The sequence below is a fragment of the Loxodonta africana genome, chromosome 19 (genome assembly GCF_030014295.1).
Source record: "Loxodonta africana isolate mLoxAfr1 chromosome 19, mLoxAfr1.hap2, whole genome shotgun sequence".
Lineage (NCBI taxonomy): Eukaryota > Metazoa > Chordata > Mammalia > Proboscidea > Elephantidae > Loxodonta > Loxodonta africana.
Genome location: NC_087360.1, coordinates 17,803,175 through 17,830,183, shown reverse-complemented (window position 1 = coordinate 17,830,183; position 27,009 = coordinate 17,803,175). Strand labels below are relative to the sequence as shown.

Genomic DNA, 27,009 nt, shown 5'->3' with positions numbered 1-27,009 from the left:
CACAGGGAAATAGGCATAATGTATATTTGGTGCATAATAGATGTCAGGTACTGTTCAAAGCCCTTAGTTCTTTAACTTTTCTAGTTAATTCACGTCATTCTATGATCTCCATCTCTACAGGTAAGGAAACTCATTCACTGTCTAGCAAACTGTGGAAGTTAAAAGGGAGAAATCCACAGTCTTGCTCTTAATCACTAGACCAGACTGAAAAAAGTCATTTAGGGATAGGACCTCTTCAACAGAGACATGGATCTGGGGCCAGGTCATTAAATACTGATTTTGAGTTTGAAAGCCCTCGGGCCCCACCCTCCCGTTTAAATCTGAACACAATGCAATGCTAATTCAACATTAAAGGGCAGGACACAGAGTTGTTATACAAGCGTGGACTGAGTCAGCCAAACCAGATCTGCTGAAAGGCACATACAACTGGGTGGCCTTACCCTTTTTGAACCTCGGTTTGCTTATCTGCAAAATGGGGATAAGAACGACACCCACCCCAACGAGCTGTTTTGAGTATTACCACCAGGATTCACGTAAAGCTCGCAGTACAGAGCTCCCTAAGTGTTAGCTGCAAATACTGGGAGCCACGGAGGGAATGAGAGATAGCAACTAGAGGAGGAAGCGCAGCGTGTCCCTGGGTGACCCAGGAGACGAGAGTGAGGCCCCATCCTCAGCTGAAGGGCTGTCGCCCCCCGCCCGCTGCCGTGGGGCCGCCCTTACCGCTCTTGGGTTTAGACTCGCCGGCCGGCCCCGCCGAGGCGGAGCGGGGCGGCTGCTGCCCTTTGCTGCTGCCCGAAGAGGCGGAGGAGCTGCTGGAGCCGCTGTTCTTGTCCATGTCGGAGGCGGTGGCGGCGGCGCTGGGGGAGCTCTGCGGCATCAACGGGGGCCTCGGCGGCGGCAGCGGTCGGAGCGGAGCGGGCGCGGCGGGGACCCAGGCTCATGGCGTTCGGGGCCGGCGGGGGTCGGCGGCGGCAGCGGTTATCAGCCTTCATGGCGACATTTTTCCGTGTTTCCTTCCTCGGCTTCTCAAACGGTGAAGAGAAGCGAAAGGCGGGGCTGTGGAGCCCAGCGGCGGCGGTGACGGAGAAGATGGAGGAGGCCGGGGCTAGGAGGTCCGGGCCGGGCCTGGCGGGGCGGAGGCTGCGGGGAAAGGGGAGATGAGGGAGGGTGCGCGAGCCCCGCCGGCCGGCCGGACACGCTCTCCCACCGCGTGGGGGGAGAAGGCTGGTTGTCTTCGTGTCGGGGACGGGTGTCTCCGACACAGCGACCGACACTCGCCTCAGGGCCGAGGCCGAGCTTCTCCGGGAATGGCGACGAGTCGCCAAACAGCATCTCGAAGAACCCGGATGGACTATATATAGCAAGGGGGGTAGGCGTGGGGGATTCTGGGAAATGTAGTTTTCGGTCTGGGTCTTGCTCCTATGACTCCCCCATTGAGAGGCGCAGGGGATGATGGGACTCTTCGTTTCCTCTGAAAACTGTTTTAGTTATTTAGTCTCCGTACACTAATAACATATATAATAATATATAATACTAATAATGATACAACCGAACATTGGAATGTCTGCAGAATTTTTTTATGGACTCGTTTGATCTATTATTTTAATTCTAGTATTGGTATCAATTGATGTATGGCTTTTATTCAATCTCGTATTAAAAATAATAATAATAGTGACGTTGATGACAGTACCTTACATTTAAATATTATTTTACCACACTTCCTCATAAATACCTTATTTCCATATTCATTCCTTCATTAACATAAATTATTCCTAATATCCCATTCCATTGCCAAAAATAATAGTTATCATTGAGGGCTTATTATCAGCAGCCACTGTGCTGTGCTATTTACATGGATTACATCACATTTAATCTTCATAATAACTCAATTTGAAGCATCAGGCGCGGATTTAGATAATTTACCCAAGATCTCATAGCTAATAAGTGATGTTTCTCAACCACCTGTGAGATACCAGTTATCTATTTTACAGACATGGACACTGAGACTTAGAAAATCACATATACACTTTGGAAATTCACAATAAGGCTAGTCTATTTGAGAAGCATTATTAATTCATCCCTTTAACTGTACGTGTCTATGATCCCATTGAATCTCAGACTACTATGGCTGGAAGGAATCATTTATAATTTTCCAAAGTACTTATGGATGAACCTGTTGCCCTCGCGTCAATTCCGACTCGATTTTCATACAGAGTCGCTATGAGTCGGAATCGACTCAAGGACAAAGGGCTCATCCATAAGTATTTTGGAAAATTACAAATGATTCCCTCCAACCATAGTAGTCTAAGATTCAACAGATCACATACACATAGTGTTGACGGGATGAATCAATAATACTTCTCATTTAGACTAACCTTATGTAGTTTTTTTTTATTTTTTATATAGTTAGAAGTGCATAATGTGCCAAGCACTGTGCTGGCACAAGTAATGCCAATATACATGACGACTGAAGCTTTTAATAAACTCAGTGTCCAGAGTTAGACAGTTAAGCAAATAGGAAACTACAAAACTGCAAAATGCTGTGCGATTCTGGCCAGAGTAGAGGTTCCACAAGAAAGTACAAACAGTTGGGAGGGGCAAAGGAGGGCTTCCCAGAGGTGGCATCACTTGAGCTGAGGATAGAAGCACAAGTAGAATTTCACCAGATAGCCTCTGAAGAATAAATAAACAAAATCCAAGAACTCCTCTAATTGGTCCCTTCTTAGCTCCTTTTTATCTAATTTTTGGAATTAACAGTTTAAACTGGGATAAAAGAAATTAGATACTAATCTCCGTATTTTTTAATTTCCTTAAAATGGTCTCCATCAGCTCTTGTCCTGTTTCACCTTTTACAGTTTCTTATCCACAAGTCATATTGAAATGAGAGAAATAGCTACATGACTGATGGTTTGAAAACTTAATGCGCTATCCAGAAGGAACAGCCCCAAAGTGGCCTATTCTTATATATGACTAGATGTGGAAGATATACTAAGACTCCTTGATGCACCTTTATTTAGCAAAGATGTGAGAACTCAGAGCATATGAACGAAGAATTCCTTTCTTCTATCACTCTTAAAAATAAAAGAGAGGGAAAGAGAGAAATCCCAATGCAAAAAACAAAAACAAACCCGTTGCCATCGAGTCGATTCTGCCTCATAGAGACCCTGTAGGACAGAATAGAACCGCCCCCCCCCCCCGCCCCCGAGCTTCCAAGGAGGCGCCTGGTGGACTACGAACCGTGGACCTCTTGGTTAGCAGCCATAGCACTTAACCACTACACCACCCCAAAGGAGAGTGCTCAGGCTGTATTAAACCAGCAAGATATTTTTCAGCTTTTGAGATCTTTGGCACTTTTCTCCTTAAGAAAGATTTACAGGGAACACATATTTAAATAAAAGTAGAAACTTACAGAAATCCAAGCAAAACTCACCACCTCCCTCCTTTTTTTTTTTTTTTTGTTCAAGATGGTTTAGAGGACCCTTTCCATAAACACAGAATGTGGAATTCTGGGTTTGAAGCAAGCCGCCCATGCTATGTCAGTTGGAGCTAGAAATATAACTTAATGACAGCAGGGGTGGTGATTGATTCTGACTTGCTAAATCAGAGCTTCCATTCGTATTTATAAAAGTCCTAGGATCGTGAAACAGAAAGAGGAAAGAATAGCCTTTCCGATGTTTAATTTTCAGAGCACTCTAGCCTATGTTTCTCAAAAATGGTCTGCAAATCCCTTGCACCCGAATCACCAGAGAAGAGGGTTAAAATAAAGATTCCTGGGACACATATCAGATTTACTGATTCAAAATCTCTGGTATTTGGAGGTCAGGAATCTGCATTTCAAAAATCAGACTAGGTGAGTCTTATGTATACCAACGTTTGCGAGAATTGACCATGATTTCGACCTTTTACCACATAGTGTCTCACTCAGTTTCCTTCTTCTGCAACAAAAAAAAAATTGACTTTTTGGAAAACAGTTACTTGGAATCACGCAAGTTACTACTCGTACTACTGGTTGACAGGGCTCAGAGACATGTCCACTGAGAGGTCTTGGATCATCCGGGAGGGGACCTCAGGTTCCCCTCATTCCTGAAGAATCCTAAATTCAATTTGAGAAGAGGAAGAAGAAGGGACTTCGGGTATCCACAGACAAATAGCCTCCCCATCCCAGAGATCTTGGCTCCTTAATAGCAGGTTTCAGAACTCGCTCGACTAAAGGTGTCTCTGCTCGGCCGCCGTCAATGTCTCGAGCCGCAACGTGACGTCACTCTCCGGTTGTTGTCACCCGACTACCAAGATGGCGGCCCCCAGTAGCTGCCTTTTATGGAACTACTGCGGCCGTGGGTGGTCGCCGGCGATGCTGTTCTGCCGGCTCCCCGGGCTTCGTAGCTCCTGGCCCGGGGGCCCGCTGGGTGCGCGGCTCTTGTCCCACGAGAAGCAGTCGACAGAAACGCACTTCGGGTTTGAAACGGTGTCGGAGGAGGAAAAGGGAGGCAAAGGTGAAAGGGGCGAGAAGGCGATGGAAGGGATCTGACGGTCCACGAACTAGTTTCTTCTGCCCAACTAGGGGTTGATTTAACATCTCATTAGCTCTGATGCCGTAGCCTGTGCAGTCCTGACCTCCAACGGGTCTCTCAGCCTGACCCCCTCTTTTTAAGCGAGTAATTATTCGCTAAATCCTATCAAATGAGGACTTTTGTAGACATTATTTCCAAATCTCATTTTTAGTGTTACGGTGGTGGGTAATCACATCCTCATGTTACACATGAGGAATTGACAAAGTTTAAGCAAAAACTTGCCTGATCTAACATAGCTCGTAAGTTGTAGTTGCACAGTGGTTAAGAGCTACGGCTGCTAACCAAAAGGTCGGCAGTTCCAATCCACCAGGCGCTCCTTGGAAACGCTATGGAGCAATTCTTCCCTGTCCTATAGGGTCGCTATAAGTTGGAATCGACTCGACGGCAACGGGTTTGGGTTTTTTTGTTTGTTTGTTTTTGGGGGGCTGTTTAGAAAATCGTGGAACCAGTATTCCAGCCCAGTTTGATCTTACTCCAGAGCTCCTGTTCTTAGTCTCCATAAAGGGAGAGGCCATTTTTTTTAATAGAAAATTGTGCCTCAGTTTCCAGATTTGCAAAGCAGTAATAATAGTAACCCGTCCGTTTGATTTCTTGTGAGGATTAGATTACCTAAAACATTCAAGAACTTTGAACAGTGCCTGGCACTTAGTCTTTGTTTAGTAAATGTTAGATGTTGTTGAACAGTTTCTTCGTGTCCAGCCCTGTGCCACAGACCTGAGAAATAAAAAGAACTGTTTTAAACTCCAGCTGTACCCTTTGGAATGAGGAAGGTATTGTGCCCATTTTACAGATGGATAAGGTGAGGCTCTGAGAGGTTCAGTCACTTGTCATAAAGTCACCCAGGGAATAAGAGAAAGAGCCCACAATGGGATTTCCTGTGGTCTAAAAGACTATATTGTGTTGCCTCCCACCTTAACCTTACTAAATGCATACTTCTATTGTACCTCTTTAAACACTGAATTCAAATTATTTATTTCACTGGACTGTGAATCCCCAGAAAGCAAGGACAATGACTCATTCATTTCTGTATCCTCAGGGCCTGATGCAGACCCTGACACTTTAGCAACTCATAACTGCATGTGGAGTGAGATAATGGAAGCCAAGTAAAATGATAGCAAACATTCATTTAGGGCTGGGAACCTTTTTAAAAACTTTACATTAATTCTTATAATTATAACCCTATGAGGTAGGAACTATCATCCCAGTTTTATAGATGAGGAAACTGTTGTTAGTGCCATTGAGTCAGTTCCGACTCATGATAACCCCAGGTGTACAGAGTAGAGCTGCTCCACAGGGTTTTCAAGGATGTGCCCTTTCGAAGGCAGATCGCCAGGCCTGTCTTCCAAAGGGCCCCTGGTTGGATTCAAACCTCCAACCTTTCGGCTGGCCAACACTTAACAATTTGCACCACCCAGGGACTACAGAGGAAACTAGAGCAGAAATATTAAGTCACTTACCCAAGTTACTTGCTCAGTGACAGAGCTGGGATTTGAATCCAGGTGGGTTGCTTCCAAAGCCTGTGCTCTTACCCACTACTTAATAACAGTAATAATAATGCCTAACCTCTGTTGGGCTTTACAGTGTGTAAACAACATTCTCCACAGTGGCAAGCAGAGGAAGAGTTACTGACTTTGCTAAATATGATTGTGTTCTACACAGTAATGCAGGACTGTAAAATAACTCTTCAAGCTGAGATCATGCACAATGATCTTAATCCCTGGGAAAAATTACTGTTGTTCTGTGACTTTTAAAAATTATCACACAATAAAAGCTCTTTTACTGTCATTTATAAATATATGGAAACCCTGGTGGTGTAGTGGTTAAGTGCTATGGCTGCTAACCCAAGGGCTGGCAGTTCGAATCTGCCAGGCGCTCCTTGGAAACTCTCTGGAGCAGTTCTACTCTCTCCTATAGGGTCGCTATGCGTCGGAATCGACTCGAGGCACAGGGTTTGGTTTTTTTTTTGGAAAGCGAATATTTATTTAGTATGCTATTTTTTTTTATGCTGTTATTTAAAATTAGATTTACTGTTATTTTTATTCATTTAAATTTTTTATTTTTAAAATTAGAAATATTGTGAATTAAAGTGTTTTGTCTGTAAAAATTTTTGTCGATTACATCAGTCTTTGCTGCCTTCTCATCGCATAACTTACAATATGGAGTGAGCATCTTTTAACGGTTTTGATCAGCTTTTCACATTTTATCTATTGCACATTCAATGTCATAAAATATCTCCAAGAGCTCCTTTAATTTGAAATTTTTTACTGGTATCACTTCCTCTGGGAAACGTCAACCTTTTTGTCACAGCTACATGCCTCGTTTATGTGAATAAGCTCATCTTCGCTAAGTTCCTCTGGCTGCATATTTAGAGTCTCTTGAATGATGGCAGTGTCAGTATCCACATGGTCAACTATTTCTTGTATAACCCTATTGACATTTGACTCACTTTTCACTTCCGGCATTATCAGTTTTTATTTCTTTTCTGTACTTTCATCTTTGTTGGCCATTTCCCTTTTTCATTTGTCCCTTTTAGAAAATATCTCTCAGGTTTGTTACTGGGAGATAAGGTGGCAATACAACTACATGCTTTGCTGTCTGCGCATGAACTGATGCACAGTGACAAGCCACCAACAACCTTTTAAAGAAGTGATGTGATTGGTCACTGACCATAGTACGTGTCTGTTATTTACACAGTGATTTGTGGATGAAGAACTGGCAGTGAAGTGTGTTCTTTTCTTTCTTTATTAACTCCCAGTCAATATACCATGGTAAGTGAAACTTGAATCTTGTAGGGGAACTGATGTTATTCAACTAAATTATGGAAACAGAAATTGTGTGCATATGGATACTGTGTCAAGTGAGGACTGCTGGGACTCAATTGTTTGAGACATAGGGTCTCTCAGATACCCCAAAAGCAGTTCAAAAGAAAACAAGCTTGGAAATCACAAGACTGAGAACAGGCCTTCAGGTTTCAGTTGAAGAGGAGCTCTGTCTGCAGTTTGCTGATTCCCAGAAGAGGTTGGTCATGTTTTTGGATCTCTGCAGTACATTTCATCCAAGGAACTCAAAGCATCTGTCCTTCATTTCCTAACTCAGCCTTACTGCAGGGAGACAGGTGGCTGGCACCAATATTCTCATATTATGGGCAGAGAAACTGAGGCGCAAAGAAGTTAAATGTAGCCTGTACTTGAAATGGAAACTTCTGAGCATCTTGGATAGCAGATTCCTTTTTCCTGCAGTCAACCTAGATTCCACATTCCATCTTGATCCTATGAAGAAGATCCATAAGGACCTTTTACAGTCCGACTTGGCCCTGATTGACATCTTACTATCTGCCCACCAAATTGTACCTGAGGTTCTTCTTAGTGATACAGCAAGAGATGAGCTGAGGTCTTCTGATCCGTTAGTTGTCGTTGCTAGCTGTTGTGGAGTTGGCTCCAACTCGTGGCAACTTATGTATAACAGAACGAACACTGCCCAATCCTCATGATTTTTGATATGTCTGAGCCCGTTGTTATGGCCGTTGTGTCAGTTCATCTCATTGAGGGTTTTCCTCATTTTTGCTGACCCTCTATCGTTTCTGGCAACTCGTCTTTCCTGATGACATGTCCAAAGTAAGCAAGGTGAAGTTTCCCCCCTCCCCACTTTTAAGGAACGTTTTGGTTATATTTCTTCTAAGACTAATTTGTTCATTCTTCCGGCAGTCCACCGTACATTCGATGTTTTTCACCAACACCACAATTCAAATGCATCAATTCTTCTGTCTTCTGTTTTCGATGTCCAACTTCTGCATGCATATAAGGCAATTGAAAATACTATGGCTTGGGTCAGGTGCACCTTAGTCAACAAAGTGACATCTTTGTTCTTCATTTTTTCGCCATTTATCATGATGTTGCTTGCTGATCGACAAAAACCATTAGAAAACTGTATTCAACTCTCTTCCCCTCATCCTCTAAGAAACAGACACCTATTTAGTACCAAGTGTGTGCATAGCATTATACAAGGTAGTAGTCTTAGATAAAGATAAGTAAGGCAGCAGAAAAGTCATTTCTTACATAAAGTACTTTTCAGTCTCTTTTAAAAGAGGTAATTTAGAGGTGTAAATTTGGGCACCAAGCATTATGGCTTAGCTTCACCTAGCAAAGATCAGCAATTTCAAGGAGAAAAGCACCTTCTTATTTATTTAGGACTTGTCCGCATTAATCCGTATTAATAGCACAATCATGTGATCTTCCCTGTTAGTCTACCATGTGTTTGAAAGCGTGGCCAAGAAGTATGATGTGATGAATGATATGATGAGTCTTGGTATCCATCGTGTTTGGAAGGATTTGCTGCTCAGGAAGATGCACCCGTTTCCTGGGACCCAGCTGCTCGACGTTGCTGGAGGCACAGGTAATAATCTAGTTTCGTATCCTTGGGTGCCACTGAGCATGTTTTACACAAGTTAATGTCTCTTGTTGGAATGACCTAGCTCACCTGTCATTAGGGTGAAGATGGTCATTGAAAATTGATACACTTAGAACTTACTGTTTTCTTTTGAACTGAATATCAGCCAAAAGGATTGAATATCAGCTTTGTGTTTCTCACTTTTCTAGAATTCACAGGATTATAAAAATAAAAAGACCAATTTTTTACTCCAGTGATGTTTCACCATCTAAATGACTGTTTTACCTTTAACCCACTTTCCCTCTTATTTGGGGAGAGATCTTTTACCATACCACACAAGCTTTCTAGGCAACCTTTTCTGCCTAATCCATTATCACATCAGATATCAAGAGCTTAATTGTTTATGTATTGTCCTTTGTTACTTGGATAGAAACGTGTCATGGGTTTCTAAATGTATCTTGATGTCGGTGCCCTGGTTAAATTATAAATGAATAAACTCCATGTTGGAAACATGTTTATGTGCGGCTTTGTTGGTGTGGCCCTCTCCCCAAACAGAAGCTTAGAGGGCAGTAACACACCTTGCCCTGTATGGGACAATTTAGCAGAATCTACCAAAATCTTAAATGCATATAGTCTATGATCCTGCAATTCCAACTCTAGGTCACAAAAAACTTGCAAGAAAATATATGCTCATGATATCATTTTTCGTAATAGTGAAAAGTTGGAAACAACCTATTTCTGCCTTAATAAGGAAATACTTTTAAATTAAGGTACATCTATGCTATGAAATGGAAACCCTCATGGCATAGTGGTTAAGAGTTCAGTTGCTAACTAAAAGGTCAGCAGTTCGAATCCACCAGGCAGCTGTGGGACAGTTCTACTCTGTCCAATAGGGTCTTTAGGGTTGCTATGATTCAGAATCAACTCAACAGCAAAGGGTTTGGGTTTTTTTTATACTATGAAATATTATATACCCATCTAAAAGGAAGGAAAACCTGGAAGTACTGATGGAAAGACATAGTGAGAAGAAAAAAAACCAAATTGTATAGCAATGTATATAATATGATTCTTGTTTATATTTTTAATTTTTTTCATGTCAATACATGTAAATGTATTTTGATATTTTGAAAAGTGGCTGAAGAATACCTCATTGGGTGGAGACAGGAAACACCTAAGAATATATTTCTTGCAAATAGTGCAAGAAAAAAAGAAAAGGAAACAGAATTATAAGAAAGGGAATATGATGCCAGAGATCACTGACTTTCCTCTGAACAATTTTTACCTGGTCACAATATTGGAAACACTTTTGATTTTCCATTTTTAGGCCTAAACTATCATGGAAGACTTAATTATAGCTATAGAACAAACGGTAAATGTTTCAGTCTTGAAATGTAAAAGTACATGTGATGGAAGATTGAGGGAGTCAAGAGATAAAGGTCCATAGTTGATGGAACAAGAAATTAAATAATGATTAGTTTATTGCTCCAAGTTTTAAAGGTATATAGAGGAACTACGAAAAATGTTATAAGTATGTTGAGAAGATAGGGGTAAGCAGAGATGGAGGGCAGGATATCATTGTGAATTTGTTAGGTAAAGAAAGGAGTCCCTGGGTGGTACAAATGATTAACATGCTCAGCTGCTAACCAAAAGGTTGGAGGTTCAAGTTTACCCAGGGGTGCCCTGGAAGAAAGGCCTGGCAATCTACTTCTTTAAAATCAGCCATTGAAAACCCTATGGAGCACCGTTCTACTCTGATACACATGGAGTGGCCATGAGTCAGAGTCAATTTGACAGCAGTTGATTAGTTAAGTAAAAAAATAACCATAACCAACAGAAGAGACAGGTAAAAGAGTTAGAAGAGATCATCTCCGGGGAACTGAACTGCGTGTGAGAAGTTGCGGGGCAGGAAATTATTGCTTGTAACTGTACACGTATGTTTCTTTTATGAAAATTATAAGAAAAAGACTGGAAGGCTATACACCAAGACACTTGTCATGTCTGGAGAGGATAAGGAGAGGGAATGAGATTTTAGTTTTATTCCATATATTTAGGTATTGAGTCATTTTTAGTAAGAATGTGTCCATGTATTACTTGTCCAGTTTTTCAAAAAGGTTTCATAAGAATTTTAGACATTAAAAAGTTACTGTTAAAAAAAAAAAGTTTTCATGGGACAGCACATTGAACTGGCATCACAAAGTTTGTGTTCAACATCCTAGTGAGGTAAGTAGCATCTGGAGTCTTAAAAGCTTGTAAGCAGCCATCTAAGATAAAAACTACTGGTCTCTACTTGTTGGGAGAAAAAGAGAAAGAAGGAAACCAAAGTCTCAGAGAAGAAACTAGTCTGTAGGGCTGATAGCCTACATGAGCCATGGCCTCATTTACCCTGAGACCAGAAGAACTAGATTGTCAAATGGACACAGGGAACCTGGGATGGAAAGGGATTGTGTGCTGTCACATTGTGGGGTTTGCAACTAAGATCACAAAACTATATGTGTATAAATTTTTGTATGAGAAGTTAACTTGAGCTGTAAACTTTCACCTAAAGCACAATAAAAAATTAAAAAAAAAAAGAAGTAGTACATGATGCCTGGCTTCCACTACCAACACCTCTGATCAGAGGCACAATAGATCGACCCTGACAGAACTGGAGAAAAACGTGAAACAGAACTCACATTCTTAAAAAGTCCAGACTTACTGGGCCAGTTGAGACTAGAGAACTCCCAGAGACTATCACCCTGAAACCATTCCCTGAGGTCACCTTTTAGCAAAATAACAGATTGGCACACAAAATAAAGGATATTACCCATGAAAACAGTGCTCCATTAAAAAAAATCTATATGAGACCAAAAGGTCGACAATTATTCTAAAGCAAAGATGAGAAGTTAAAGGGACAGGGAACTAGACTACTGAAAATGGAACAACCAGAAAGCAATTAAAGAGATGTGACACATTGTGAAAAAATGTAACATGTCACTGAACAATTTGTGTAGAAATTGACAAATGGGAACCTACTTTGCTGTGTAAACATTCATCAAAAACACAATAAAATGTCATCTTGAAAAAAAAATTAGCCACAGGAAAAAAAAAGAAAAGTTACCACTGAGATGAGTAGAAACTTCAGTTTTCACACAGTCATCAACCACTTTATCTTTGTTGCTGCCTTTTGTTTTTGTGGTTTTTCATCTTTCCTCCTATTGGCTTCCCACAGGTGATATTGCATTCCGGTTCCTTAATTATATTCAGGCTCAGCATCAGAGGAAGCAGAAGAGGCAGTTGAGAGCCCAACAGACATTATCCTGGGAAGAAATTGCCAAAAAGTATCACAGTGAAGAGGACTCCTTGGGTGGCTCCCATGTCATGGTCTGTGACATCAACAAAGAGATGCTCAAAGTTGGAAAGCAGAAAGCACGTGCTCAAGGATACAAAGCTGGTAAGTCCTCCAGAAAGCAGACACAGAGAAGGTGCATGTGTGTTTATTAAATAAGACGGAATGCATAAAGAACATTGAACTGCTTTCTTTTCCAGCTTTCAGAAACTTCTAGGTAGGAACTGAAGATAATTTGTGTGGCAGAGTGATTTCAATAAGTCAGTGAGTTAGATTACCAGCCACACATGACAGGGGAGATAACCACAGCCCAAGGTATGGAGTGTCTCACTCAAGTCACACAGCTTTTAAATGGCAGATCCCAAACCGGCACTGAATCTTCTGATCTGTTGGGCCTGAGACGGAAGTTGTGCTTTCAATTCCCAGCAGCTCCCAGGTGACCCCATTGTATCATTCCTGTTTGCATGCTGTTGTATCCGCCATCAACGCTAGGATAGTTTGATTGACGTGGAAGCTGAGCAGGTGCGTGGCTGGGATCCTGTAAAGAAAAGACTTGTTGGCAAGCCAACGGCAGGCTCTTTGCACTGAGGGGCTGCCAGGGCCTCATTTTTATGTGGGACTCTTTCACAGGCACTTTTTGCTCCAAAAAATAAGTGAAGCCTCGTGCTTCAACATAGAACTGTGCTCCAGAGGGTTTTTGTGGCTGTAACCTTTAACCTTTCATAAGCAGATTGCCAAGCCTCTGGATGGGTTCAAACCGCCAACCTTTTGGGGCTAGCGCTTAACCATTTGCACCACCCAGGGCTACTTAGCTCCTTTTAAGTAAGCTGAGACTCAGTCAGATCTGCACTGCAGCCTAAAGGCTTTCCCTGCCCAGGGTTGCTTCCTCTGGCTTCTATCTTTCCTAGGTGTTGCTCCAAAAAAAAACCTTTTACTGTGTTGAATATATATGTAACAGAACATTTGCCATTTCAACATTCTTCACATGTACAGTCAGTGGCATTAATCCGTCCATCATGTTGTGCAACCGTCATATTTCTGTTTCCACATTTGTTCCCTCACCTGTAACAGAAGCTCGGTATCTCCTAAGCAAGGAGTCCTTCTTCCCGCCTCCCTCCTGCCCACCTCTGGTAACCACTAATAAACTTTGGTCTGTATACACTTGCCACTTCTGGGTATTTCATGTAAGTGGTCTCTTACAATACCAAAAAGCCTTTCGCAGTCCTACCTCCAGCTCAACATCTGCTTCTCAGAGAACCCAGCTGATACAGTTGAGGAAACATCAGTAAACAGTACTCCTCAAACTTCCCTGCTGAAGTACTCTCAACAGCAGCTGTCAGAGCGACTGCATACCTCTAGGAGCCCACTGCAAGCTCAAAATGTTAATGACCAGGGAAGCTGCACCATGTTTACTCAGCTTTTCAGGGCCCCAGCCCTGCCCTCCTCCAAGACTGCCAAGCACTGCAGGCAGCCACTGGAGAGGCAGTGCTATAAAGAACAGGGAAATTAAAGTCCTTCAGGTCAACGTCAGCATTTTTTTTCCTCCTCACCCATGAGTGCATATGGTTATTTTAGCTCAATTCTTCCTTCTCCTCCTCTTCCCACCCCTGAAGGAGCTGCCTAGATGAACCACAGCCCACTTGGCCCCCAAGATGAAGGACTCTTTTGTTAACCATCAACACTGATCAGGAGGTAGGCAGTCTAGTGTTCTGAGACAAAGGCACTGTGTTTCTTACTCCTACTGAAGACACGTGTTTCCCTTCTTACTGGTGCTCAGCCATAAAGAATGGAGAACAAAGGTGCTGAAATGATAGGTGATGTTCTGTTTCTGGAACCATCTCTTCTTAGCATGGTTTGCCCTTCAAGGTGTCCTAACTGCCAAGCTAATCTACCTGCATAGGAACTCTAAGTGTTGTACAGTACAGTCTTCTTTATCTTTCCCCTTCATCAATCTCCAATAACTGCCACTGCAAAAAATATCATGCCAAAAAAGCTGAAACTACATAGGAGGATCCTAGAAATGATTTTTAAAAATGTAAAAGTTAATGTGTAAAGACATGTTTATGTGTAGCACTGTTAGGTGTGTGATGGCTCCCCAGATGGAAGCTCTGAAGGCAGGACCTTTAAAAACGTCTTTTTGATGGATTATAAAAGTGACATATTTGAGAGATATATTTTAGAATATTTTAGAAATCCATAATTTTGGAAAAGTATTAAAGTAAAAGCCTTCATATACATAATAATGCTAATATTAGCTTGCTAGTATATTATATACATAATAATTACTATATAAAATAGTGCAAATATTAGCTTGTAAATAATACAAGTAAGGTGTTTGGCACCCTGGTGCGGGTGGGACTATGCAAATAAGGTATATGGAACTCTACAAGGGGACTGGTCAGTTTTGCCATCCCACAAGGCTTAAAATGAGCCATCCCAGAGGCGTAAAGGGGGGACCTGAGTACCACCAAGAAAAAGAGACAGGAGTGAAGCATGTTCTTTGGACCCAGTATCCCTGCACTGAGAACCTCCTCGACCGTGGAGACAGAGAGGGAGCTGTAACACTGGAGACAGCACAAGGTGGCAAGTAACAGAGAAGTGGCAGCGGCAGAACTAGGAGACTGGCACAAGATGGCATGGTGGGCTTCCTGTGTCATGGAGTAAGGCAGTTACAGTGGGTGTGCTGACCCACGGAGCAAGCCTCCTTTGGGCAGGAGGGTTCCTGGCAAAGTAGAGTGCCACCAGGCACTTATCAGAGGAGCTAGGCTTGCCAACCCACTAAACAAAAAGGCTGAGCGCCATCAGACAGGAGGCTTCTGGTGAAGTGGGGCATCTTCAGGCACTTATAAGCAGAGGGAGAGAGCTTTGTATCACTTTCCCAAGCCTCGCAGGGGCGGGGCCTGAGGAGCTGAGGGCCAGAGAGAGGCCTGCCTGTGGGTACTTCTGAGAAGACGCTGTCCTGATTGAAGAGCTGTATCCTGAATCTTTCCTGATCCTGAATTCTAACCTGTTAATTCCCTAATAAACCCCATAATTGTGAGTATGGTCTGTGAGTTCTGTTGTGGCCATTGCAATGAATTATAGAACCCAGCAGAGGACTACAGAGTGCTGTGGAAGGGATGGCTGGTTTTTAAAATTGGTAAAATTTTTTTTTAAAAAAAGAAAGAGGAGGTATGTATGATCTCCACCTCAGAGGAACCAGCTTTGGGCTGTCAATGCTGATCTTGATTCTCCTTCCCCGTTTCGAGGTTAGATGAAAAGATCAGATACCTCCGCCACGCCATGTTTATAGGACCATAGTCTCACGGGACAACTCAGTCGATTGGCCTAACATTGTTCATAATGTTTTACAAACTGGTGAATAGTGTCTGGGGTCTTCAAAGCTTGTGAGCAGCCATCTAAGGTACAACTGTTGGTCTCTGCTCATCTGGAGCAAAAGAGAAAGAATGAAACTGTTACTCAAAGAAGAAACTAGCCCACAGGACTAATAGCTCACACGAACCCTGGCCTCTTCTAGCCTGAGACCAGAACTAGCTGGTGCCCAGCTACCATTACTGACCACTGTGACCAGGGACACAATAGAAGGTCCTGGATAGAATGGGAGAAAAATGTAAAACAAAATTCAAATTTCTAAAAAGGGCCAGATTTACTGGACCAATAGAAACTGGAAGAGTCCCCAAGACTATCACCTTAAGATACCCTTTGAACATGGAACTGAACCCACTCCTGGAGGTCACCTTTCAGCCAAATGTTAGACTGGCTTATAAAATAAACGGTATTACCCATGAACAATGTGCTCCCTTAAACAATCAACTATATGAGACTAAACGGTCAACATCCACCCAAAAGCAAAGATGAGAAGGCAAGGAGGGCCAGGGAAGCTAGATCAATGGAAACAGAGCAAACAGAACAGAAACAAAGAGAATGCTGACACATTGTAGAAATTGCAACCAATGTCATGGGACAATTTGCATAAAAATTGTTAAATGCGAACCTAGTTTGTTCTGTAAACTTTCACCTAAAACACAATAAAAAATTTTTTTAAAGTCACTCATAAGCCCGATATTGAGATGCCCCTCAGTATTTTCATGTATTTCCTTCCAGTCCTTTTCTTAATCATTCTTTTTATAAAATTGAGAATATTTTGTATATATAATTTAGTAAAAATAGTATCTTCCTTTAATTCAGCATTTAATCACGAGATTTTTCCATGTCATTAAAAATTCTTTAAAATAATTATTTTTATGATACTCCCCCAGATGGATGTTTCATAATTCATATGACCAGTTCACATAACCAACAACCAGTTGATCTTTCATTTTTTTTCTAACCAACAACCAGTTGATCTTTCATTTTTTTTCTGTTTTTGTGTACAGCACAATATTGTGACATCCTTATTTGTAAATTTTTACATGCATCTATTAATTTTTTTACTAATTGTATTTACTAATTGGACAAGTGTTTAAACTCTCTAACTCTCAATTACCTTATCTATAAAATGGAAAAAATAATAACCATCTCAGCAGGAAGCAATATACTATGGTTGTTAAAAACACAGGCTTCAGGATATAACTACCAGAGTTCCATCCATCTGTGTGACCCTGGGTAAGCTACTTTAACCTTTCTGGTACTTAGTTCACCAGAAACATGAAGATCATCATAATAACTCTCATAGGATTGGTGTGAGGATGGGATTAAATAATACATATAAAGATGCATATGAAGTGATAGCACAGACCCTGCCACATAGTATTGGTAGCAATGATGTGATGACAATGATTGATGGTGATGGTCAGTGTCCTAAAATTAAATAGCTGGGTCAAACAGTATTCTTATTTTTAAGGCTCTTATTTTTAAGCAAGCTGCCAGTTTGCTTTCCAGAAAGGTTATTTTCATTTACCTTCCTCTATAGAGCCTTCCTGTTATATATTGTGTCTGCTGGTTGAATAATGTTAAAGCAGAGTCAGGGTCCTTACAGGACATTGCAGATCTGATAGGGGGTGCCCTTGGGTATTTTGTAAATTCATGATCAAGATCTGCGTTCTAGACACTTTGATTCTCTGAGTCCAGCAGAACCAATAATGATGCTAACCACTGTGTTACTCCCAATCTACTTCCACAAAATTACAGCCACTAAAAACACTATAGAGCATAGTTCTGCCTTGAAACACATGGGGTTGCCATGAGTGGGAATCACTCAACAGCAACGGGTTTTGTTTTGTTTTGTTAACCACTGTACTTAGAGAAACTCATTTAATCCTTCCAGAAACCCTATGAAGTAGGTGCTAGTTCATTTTACAGGTGAAGAAACTGAGGCAAGGAGAGACAAACTAGTTTATTCAAGATTATACAGCTAATAAATGGTGAAACTGGAATTAGAACATGAGCACTCTAAACCCAGAACCTAGACTCTTAACCACAGTGGTCTATATACAACACTTACTTAGCTGGACAAAAATTCCACCTGAGGACTTGTGGGTAGGCATCAGATCTACTCCAAGAACCCTGGGGAAAGGACTCAGCTCCTAATAAGCTTCAGAAACACCAACTTCAAGTTCTCAGGATCAGAGGACACCATGAAGACAGTGGCCAGGAATCCAGTGGAGAAGGCATTGAGGTGCTTGGGTGCAGAGGACAGTCACCCAGACCAAGACTGAGAAATGATTTCTCTTTCAGGACTTGCTTGGGTATTGGGAGATGCTGAAGAACTGCCCTTTGGTGATGACAAGTTCGATGTTTACTCCATTGCCTTTGGGATCCGGAATGTAACACACATTGATCTGGTATGAATGGCTGCATCCTTGGCTTGTGTGCCTCTTAGGAGATTAGTTCCCCTGGAGTGGACCCACAGTGAATGAGGAAAGTGAGAGCGGTTCTCCAGGCCCAGTTCTTGAGTGGAATGGCCATTCTACTTCGGGCCATTTAATCCTTTACTCAGTCCTTGAAGTTGCTGCTTTTCCTAGTCAGAAAATTGAAAATAAACTGAAACCTAAAAAAACTGCAGAGCAGATCCCCATAGAAGCCTTGATTTCTGTGAGACCATCTTTAAGACTACCAGTGTTGCTCTGACAGTTCACCTATTTCCTCTCACTTATGAAACTGACCCTGTGAGTTTGCAGAGCAGAGACATGTCAGAGGTTGGAATTATCTGACACAGAAAAAGGCATCAAACCTATTTTGGCAGAAGGTAGCTACAGTTGCTCTGTGAAGGGAATATCGAACTCTTAATTTGATGGAGTTCTTTATTTCCACTTGAACATTCTATTCAAAGTATTAAAGACCATGCACAAGGCACACAGTTTCATTTCTATTATGAGGGTGCCAGTTCCCTGGTTGCTCTGCTTTGGGTGGGATATTATGGTGCTCTCCAGCTTGATTTTCATGACCTGTACTGTGTCTCTAGCCAACTTATTATTTCTTTTAATTAAAAAAAAATTTTTTTTAATAGGTTCATAGTTCAAAGGGTATAGAAGGGCATATATTGGAAGTGTCCTAGCTTGTTTCCCAACCAATGAGTGCCTCCTGTCCCCGCAGACAATCACCAGTTATCTTTGCAAAGATATTTTGTGTATATTAAGGGTATCCTTTTTATTTTTTAATACAAAAATTAGCATGCTAAATAAATACCTCACCCCCTTTTTTTTTTTCCTGAAAAATACATCTTGGAGATTTCTTCCACATCAGTACAGAAAGAGAACTGCCCCCTCCTTTTTTAATAGCTGTGTAGATTCCATTTGTCTAGATATTCCATGATTTAATCAGTCTCTGATTAATGGTTAATTTAAGATGCTTCTAATCTTGTGCTGTTCAAACAGTGCTGTAGTGAATAACCCATATACATGTCATTTCCCCAGTAGAAGCACGTCTGTAAGGTAAATGGAATTGCTAAATCAAAAAGGATAGCCATTATAACTTTGATAGGTAGTTCTGAAATTGCCCTCCCTGGAGGTTGTACCAGTCTGTAGTCAGTTTAGATTACCCCAAAGTAACCTCCTCTAGTCTCAGGTGGCAGAATGCCTAATAAAAATTAGAATATGGTAAGGCTAATTTCTAAGAAGCCCTGGTGGCATAATGGTTAAGTGCTTGGCTGCTAACCGAAAAGTTGGCAGTGCGAACCCACTGAGTGGTTCTGCAGGAGAAAAGACCTGGCAATCTGCTTCTGTAAAGATTACAGGCAAGAAAACCTTATGGGGTAGTTCTACTTTGTAGCACATGGGGTCACCATGAGTCAGAATTAACGGCACACAAGAGTAAACAAGGGGTCTGTGATAAATGATAACTTTTGTAATGCTCACTGAAGCTAAAGCTGTCTCGGCCTCAAGAAATTAAGTCTCCTGAGGAGTATGTCCTGCCGTTCCTTGTCTCCCTCAGGCACTCCAGGAAGCCCATCGTGTCCTGAAACCAGGAGGACGGTTTCTCTGTCTGGAGTTTAGCCAAGTGAACAATCCCCTCGTATCCAGGTTAGAATTGTTAACAGGGCTTTATTCTCACTATCTAGCCAAGGGCTTCCCAAATGGATAGAATGAATAGAAAATAGGAAACAGCCAGTAAAAGTTTATACTCTCCTGCCTCACAGTTCAGATTCCCCCAGGGATGGTGCCATTTCAGAGGCCAGCCAGTTCTGAATGACAACATCTAGGCCAAAAGAGTCACAATCCAATAACCAGAATCTCAAGTTGGACCACATGTGTATTTTGTTGGACTCACATGCTATTTTAAAAAATGGAATTCTCGGGAAATTTCACATAAAAATCTGGATTTTCGGCTTCACTTGAGAAAGCAGACTATATGGCAACCTTGGGTAGGCTCATGTTCCCGCATGGCAATAGTCAGAGAGCTGAGTAGTAACTGGCCCTTCTCCATTTCAGTGATCCTTCCTAACTGTACTGTTCACCACATCCTCACCACTCCCAATTGATCTTACACCTGGCCCACTCATCTCAGGTACTTGCTTGGCCCCTGTAGCCATTTGAGTTAGAGACCCCAGGCCTAGACCTTGCTTCCTGACAAAAGAAATTGAAATTGAGGCACTTTCTAATCTAATTTCTTGTTTTTTTGTTCAGGCTTTATGATCTGTATAGCTTCCAGGTCATTCCTGTCATGGGAGAGGTCATTGCAGGAGACTGGAAGTCCTACCAGTACCTTGTAGAGAGTATCCGAAGGTTCCCACCTCAGGTATAAACCTTCTATAGCTTACAACAAATGCCCTCAAGTTGAAATCCACACAATCCTTGCTATTATCTTTTCTTGTGTTTTAGGAGGAGTTCAAGGAGATGATAGAAGATGCAGGTTTTCAGAAGGTGACGTATGAAAGTCTAACATCAGGAATCGTGGCCATTCATTCTGGCTTCAAACTGTAACTCCTTACTGATCCTGTCGAAAGCCTGAAACTGCGGGATAATCTGGCTGAGGCGGCCAGCAGCAACACATCCCCTCTTAAGGATGTGTGCCTTGAACTCGTGTTCTGAGTGACCAGTCTCAAAGTGAAAGAAATCAATTTCTGTCACTTTATCATAGCTTTCATCAGGAACTGTTTCAGACCTTCTCCCCGGGATATTTGGTCTGTTTTTTTGCTCAACTCCTGCTAACTTTTCTTGGCTGTGCAGTGTGTGGTTGAGGCAAAACCAGCACTGAAGCTCAGGCTTGAGGTGTATTTGTAGCTTGTCAGTGCTGCCTTCCAGGGAGATAAAAGATCATTTGAAATCGATGATGATTTGAACGAGAAAACTTCCTAACTGTACCTGAGTTAACCTTTCATCCTAGGACTGAATCTGGGGCCAAAAGTGAAGGCCCAAATCAGAGGGCTAGCAATAACTACTAAAACTGTGCTGAACCAGTAAATGAGTTTACAGTTTGTGCGGTATTTATCCTTTTTCCTTGGGAAGGGAGTGGGGGAAATATTCTCTCAGTTCTCTTCAGCCAAAAGACGTTTGTATCCTCAGTGCCTATCATAAGGAAAACAACTCACTAAATACTTGAAAAAAAAAAATGGACCAGCAAACTCCTGCTTTCCTGTCTTCTATAGGGAATTCTTAGTCAGAAAATATTTGAAGGGTTTCATACCAAAAAAAAGTTTGCAACTGGCCTAACCACCTCCAGTTACTTGCGCAGAGCTCGTTTCTTATTTAATACAGTCCACTCTTTGATGTTAAAATGAAGCCATAAATATTTGGAGAACAGATAAAATCTAATGTCTTGGGGAGGTCTTGCTAAGAAATTGCAGAAGTCTAGCAGTTTGTCACTTGTGGATAACTTAGTTCAGGGCTACTTGAAAAAGCTTCTGATATGGTGCTTCCTGGCCTAGCACAGTAGTTTTTTATGTACTGTCAGTCACTGAAAAGCTTCAATACACAGTCATTTATATATAACCTACCTTGAAGAACAGCAGCTAAGTGCATTTGACCAAATACTAAACCTTAGAAAAACTTTTAGCTTACATCTTTTCTTCAGCCAGCTGGAGCCTATTGGCCTTTATAATTAGTAGGAAGGAGCAGGCACTGAAAGTAACTTCGTAAACCATCAGCCCAGTCCTATCTCCATGGTAACATGGTCTTCTCACATCTGAATCAAAAAATAAAATAGTTAAAGGCTGCCTCTTCTGACAGTAGACATGGGCCGGATTAAATTAGAACCCCTAATGTCGAGCTGTCTGAACTTGATCACCTCTAGGTCTGTGCTGGGGACAGATCAATTTGGAATAGGGCTAACTGTGGATAAGGCTGATACAGCTTAGGAATGCAAATAAGTTTCTGTTGGGCTTCAAATAGAAATATGGCCACATTACTAGAAAAGAAAAAGGTGATAGAAAAAGATGAACTATGATAACACAGTTACCATAGGTAACCTGAATCACCCCAATCCAGCGAGGTCCCACAGTATGTCACCTTTTCCTGCCAAGGCAGCAAAGAAACTCACCGCCCATTTTAACTGCCACAGTAAACAATAGAACAGGTATTGCTCCTCTACCCTGATACTTCCCAAGTCAGTCCTAATGTGGCACAACTTCACTAGGACTTGTAAAACCCTAAGTTTTAATAAACTTCAAAAGATGGTACTGACCTAATGCTGTTAAGGTGGAGCTCGTACGAGGGAGTCATCACCTATCACTTCAAATCTGTAACTCTCTTCCGTGCAGAGGTAGCCTGACTGCTCATAAATCTCAACTGCACCTTACAGGTCTCAACAGAAGATCTTAAAAAGCTCACCTGAACACTGAGACCAGCGGCACCTAGAAATCCAGGATGGTCCTTGCCATTCCCCAACACAGGTGTGAGTTGCTTAAGCCTCTGGCTATTTCCTCTATAAGCCAACTCTGCCATATTTGGTTTTCTTCACAGGAAGACTAGACATCCTAAAATTGACAGCAGGGAACTGTTAATGGTTATTTACCCACAACTTTACGTCTTTTAATAAAAGCAGGAGAAAGATGTGGCAGTCCACTTCCATTAAGATTTACAGCCCTGGAAACCCTGTGGGGCAGTTCTACTGTCCTATAGGGTCACTATGAATCGGAATCAACGACATAAATGGGCTGGGTTGGGTTTGGTTTTTTAATAAGAAAGCTTCAGTTCACATCTGTGAAATGGTTTCTAACCACAGCTAGTTAAAACACAGCACAGCAGGTTAACATTTAATTCCTGTAAAGACTTTATTAGAAGCATATGGAAGGCTACTACTCAAAAATGCTTTCATTTTCAATACCAAGGATTCAAATTGGTTGTAACCCGTTGAATTTGCATTTCCACCCAATTCACTGAATCAGAACCTACATTTACCAAGCTCTCCAGGTGATTCTTATGTATAATAAATTGAGAGCCACTGCTCTACTAGTTCTCAGAATTGGTCCCTAACCAACAGCATTAGCACTGCGCAGGTACCTGTTAGAAATGCAAATTCTCACCAGGCATTCAAAGTGGTTCAAGGCCCTTTAATACCACCTTCAATCTTTAGAGCATCCTTTGCGGGGAGGGTGAGTTGAACAGCACACAGCCCAACAAAGCATCCCTATTTCAATTCTGAACTTACTTCCACTTTACACATGTAAAAAGCTCAGCTAAAGTACTACCACTACACATCCTCCACCACCACCTCGGAATTAAGACCCAGAACATTCTACACCAACACCTTTTAACAAAATCAGCACTTAAGGATAGTGTTTACCAGGTTAGGAGTAAAATTTAATACAAATTTCTCTGCTGTGTTTCTCAACCTGTATTTCTATGTTGCAGATGGGTGAGAGGTAAGTACTGAATTAACTATCTCACAGAAACTCACCTTAAGGACTCACCCCTGATTAAATGATAGACCACCTTCAACCCTAGATTATTTGAACAAATTGTAGCTAACACACACATCTCCAACAAATTTATTGTTTTTCTGAAAGGAATGGATTGTGAGGAAAGAAAAAACATAAGGCAGGGAAAATAAGGAATAGAAAATAAATACAAATGTAAGCCGGTTTGCTAATTGTTTTATAACCACAACAAACTAGTACAGAGAAGGCCCTGTACAAAACTACACAACAAAGGTACAAAGATGGAGGCGTTCCCTTCGCAAGGCTGAAGATCTCAGTCTCTGGTATTTGGAATTTAGGCTGCAGTCCTTGTTTTTGGATGGATCACTGGGTGTGTGGGCTAGTCCATGCTTTAACCAGATTTGAACAGAAGAATGGCCACTTGGCCCAGGTAGAAGTAGATGAAGTGCTTAGTTTCATGTGTCACGTAACTACCGAAGTTTCTCCCCACGATGCAGTGCCAAGTGGGGTTGTACTTCTTGTCAAACTCCTGAAATAGAAAAAAAAAAAAAAATCAGAACGAACTGGAGGTCAGAGCTTCCCTCTTGGATAAATCAGAGCCTGTAGGGGCAGAAAGGAGGAAGGTTAGCATCTGCAGATTCTTGGAGTGAAAGAATGCTCCCCACCTCCAAGTCGCCTACATAGCGCATTAATGCAAACATACTTGTAGTCTGAGGCGGGCTAGGGAAGTAAATGTCAGGAAGTGCAGCCTCAAAGACAGGGGCTCTTTGTTATTAATTCCACCTTTTTAACTTCTACAATAGTCATTAACAACAGCTAACAACGGTTGGTGTTTATCATGTTCTTATGTGTAAACAGAACCAACTAAGCTATCCTACTATTGTGTGCAAACACCCAAAACGCAAGAAAATGGTAAATATTTGGCCCAAAGTACCCTATGAGAATTCATTCCTTATCACAATTTTAATTGTGCTCCTGAATCACTGAAAATAATCGACATTGAAAAGGACAAAGCCTCAATTAGCACCTGAGGATCAAAATTTAAACTTAAGGCAACACTTAGCCATCCGAGGTCCCTATAAAAAAATGCTGGAAGCGGAATCTGAGAGCCAAGCGGTCAAGTTTCCACCTTAATTATAATTTAGATAGCTCTCCTTTCCACCTGGTCCACAAGGCTATCAAGTCGCAAGAACAACTTTTCCCTATTTCCCCTACCCGAAGAGGCTGTAGCATGTTATTAGGTGGACTGTCTAGGCAGGGGCCAAAGCTAATCTATTTCTATAAAATTCTTACAAGTTTCTGTGGTGAATTACGCGAAATTTGGTTCCCGTTACACTTCACACAAATACCTCTTTTAAGTCTATTAACAAGCTAGATAAATACACTGCGCTGTGCTTGTCAGAAAAGGTATTTATTTATTTGTTTCATCTTCCCAGTCTCGACTGGAGCCCTCCCACGGCTTAGGCTGCCAACTTCCTTCCCTTCCAGCAAACACTGCACGACAAGTTGGCAGTCGTTCCAGCTGTCTACAGACTGCCATTTACCAACCCCCCCCCCGCCCCCAACCACCACTACCACCCACTTTCCCTCAACTGTCGACTGACTCCCCACTGGAAGGCTGGCAAGCTCCCCTCGGGCCCCGGCTGGAAACACCCACGCAGCTCCCCCCTTCGGAACACCCAGATGGATCATCGACACAGGAATCCTGCAGAAGGGGGAACCGCTGCTCCCTGATCCTAGAAACCGTTGCTAGGTGGCGCTTTTCCCCGCCGAGAGGCGGTAAGAAAAAAACTTCGGGCGCCGAGGGTCTGGTCTTTTCCAGAAGAGCGCAAAATTCGATTGCGTGCTTTCTGGAAACCTCTACGCCTCGGAGCCGCCGGCCTGCCCCAAGGCTCTCTGCCAGCCGCTCTGGGTCGCAGAATCCGGGAGAGGGGCTAAGTCGCGACTCGCCGAGCTGCGCGCCACCTGCCCGGACCCCCGCGCCCCGCTCTCACCTTCTTGATATGGGCCGCAATGTCCTTCTCTATGTTATATTTCTCCAACGCTTGAGTAGCGCACTCCACCGAGTCCTGTTGCATCTCCTCCGACATGTCCGCATTTTTGATCACGGCCTTTCGGTCGCACATGGTTACCTGGGGAGCGAGGCCCCGGCAGGAGTGAGAAGCCGGGGTGTGAGCCGCGCCTCCGGGTCGCCGGCACCCCCAGCCCGCCCCCGCGCCACGCCCGGGACGACGCCCCCCAACCCACTTCGCGAGAGGCGCGAGCCGCGCGGAGCGCACGGCGACAAGTCTGGCGGGGGCTGGGGGGGCGAAACCAGCCAGCGAGGCGCCCCTCCTCCCCGGAAGCCCCGAGTCTCTCACCGTGGAGCAGGGACAGGCCAACCGCGACGGTCTCCTGGGGGAGAGGTTAGAGAGGCTCAAGCCCGCAGGGACCTGCCGCCGCTACCGAAGCCGTGGCGCATCTAAGCCGCCCCACGCCAGACGTCGCCGCCTAGTGCCCAGGCCCCGCCCTGCTCCCGACGGCCCCGCCCCTCGCCGTACGTCCCTATTGGCTTGACGTAGCCCTCGGGATGCTCCCATTGGTCCTCTGGCTCAATGGTTCCCCCAGGATCTTTCGCCCGCATTTTGTTGCAAACCACAATGCACCGCTCACGGCGTCGGTTGCCCGGGCAATGGGCCGCGCGCCGCGAGGCCCACTCACCCAGAAGGTGGAGCCTGGGCGGGATCCTCAGGTCCTCTGAGCCGGCTGGAGGGCTGCGAGGGGGGCTTCTGCCCAAGGAACTGATCCCAAATTTACGGAGGTTTTCCCAGGGTGTGTCCTCGAATACAGCTTGTCTAGGGAAGTTAGGTCTACGTTATGGATTGAGTTATGTCCCCCCAAAATATGTGTTGTAAATCTTAACCTGTATTTAAAAAAAAAAAAAAACGTTGCTATCCAGTCTGTTCCTACTCATAGCGACTCTATGCCCGTGGTTACTATCCCGCTTGGGAATGGGGCCGTTATGTGAATGGGGCAGGATTAGTGCAGGGTATCTCTTGAGTCCATCTCTTGAGATATAAAAGATTAAACGCAAACCATCAGAGGGAGATGGGAGAAAAGAGATGCTAAACCACATGAAGATTGTTCAGGAGCAGCAGCTCGAGAAGAGACATGGACCTTCCTCCAGAGCCGACAGAAAAAGCATTCCCCTTAAGACAGCACCCTGAATTCAGACTTCTAGACACTGAAACTGGGGGAAAATAAATTTCCGTTTGTTAAAGCCACCTACTTGTTGTATTTGCTATAACAGCACTACATAGTATCCAAACCTCCCAGTTACCCACTCATTCACCCCCAACCCCACCCAGGTCAAAAGGATTATCTCTGAAGCAGGGCTAGATTCATGGATTTACAGTTCGTGCATCCCCGCCTTTAGAGGGGCTATGAACTTGGTCCAATGCTCTGTTGTCTCAGTCTTGAAGTTCTTTTCATTT

The 27,009-nt window shown here is 42.9% G+C and overlaps 3 protein-coding genes across 6 annotated transcripts in view; 1 reads left to right on the top strand and 2 right to left on the bottom strand.

Annotated features, from left to right (window-relative positions):
• Positions 1 to 934, bottom strand: part of RNF10 (ring finger protein 10) — a 33,598-nt gene extending 32,664 nt beyond the window's left edge. For 2 of the 4 annotated variants that reach the window (XM_064272290.1, XM_064272291.1), the window contains exon 1: positions 721 to 932. In XM_064272290.1, coding sequence (XP_064128360.1) covers positions 721 to 877 — 157 coding nt within the window. In that variant the 5' untranslated portion in view covers positions 878 to 932. Of the gene's footprint in view, positions 1 to 720 lie in introns of all 4 variants that reach the window. The other 2 variants (XM_064272292.1, XM_064272293.1) reach the window with 2 other exon arrangements.
• A 3,336-nt stretch (positions 935 to 4,270) lies between these two features.
• COQ5 (coenzyme Q5, methyltransferase) lies at positions 4,271 to 24,117 on the top strand. The gene is made up of 7 exons (XM_003419258.4): positions 4,271 to 4,493; positions 8,814 to 8,963; positions 12,166 to 12,387; positions 17,959 to 18,065; positions 19,654 to 19,742; positions 20,346 to 20,457; positions 20,541 to 24,117. Exons 1-7 carry the CDS (start codon positions 4,292 to 4,294, stop codon positions 20,640 to 20,642), a joined length of 984 nt encoding a protein of 327 aa, XP_003419306.1. The 5' UTR covers positions 4,271 to 4,291; the 3' UTR covers positions 20,643 to 24,117.
• Positions 23,632 to 26,020, bottom strand: DYNLL1 (dynein light chain LC8-type 1). Its single transcript, XM_064272289.1, has 3 exons — positions 25,897 to 26,020; positions 25,531 to 25,668; positions 23,632 to 24,065 (listed from the first exon to the last, which is right to left on the bottom strand). Exons 2-3 carry the CDS (start codon positions 25,660 to 25,662, stop codon positions 23,928 to 23,930), a joined length of 270 nt encoding a protein of 89 aa, XP_064128359.1. The 5' UTR covers positions 25,663 to 25,668; positions 25,897 to 26,020; the 3' UTR covers positions 23,632 to 23,927.
• Positions 26,021 to 27,009: the final 989 nt, after the last annotated feature.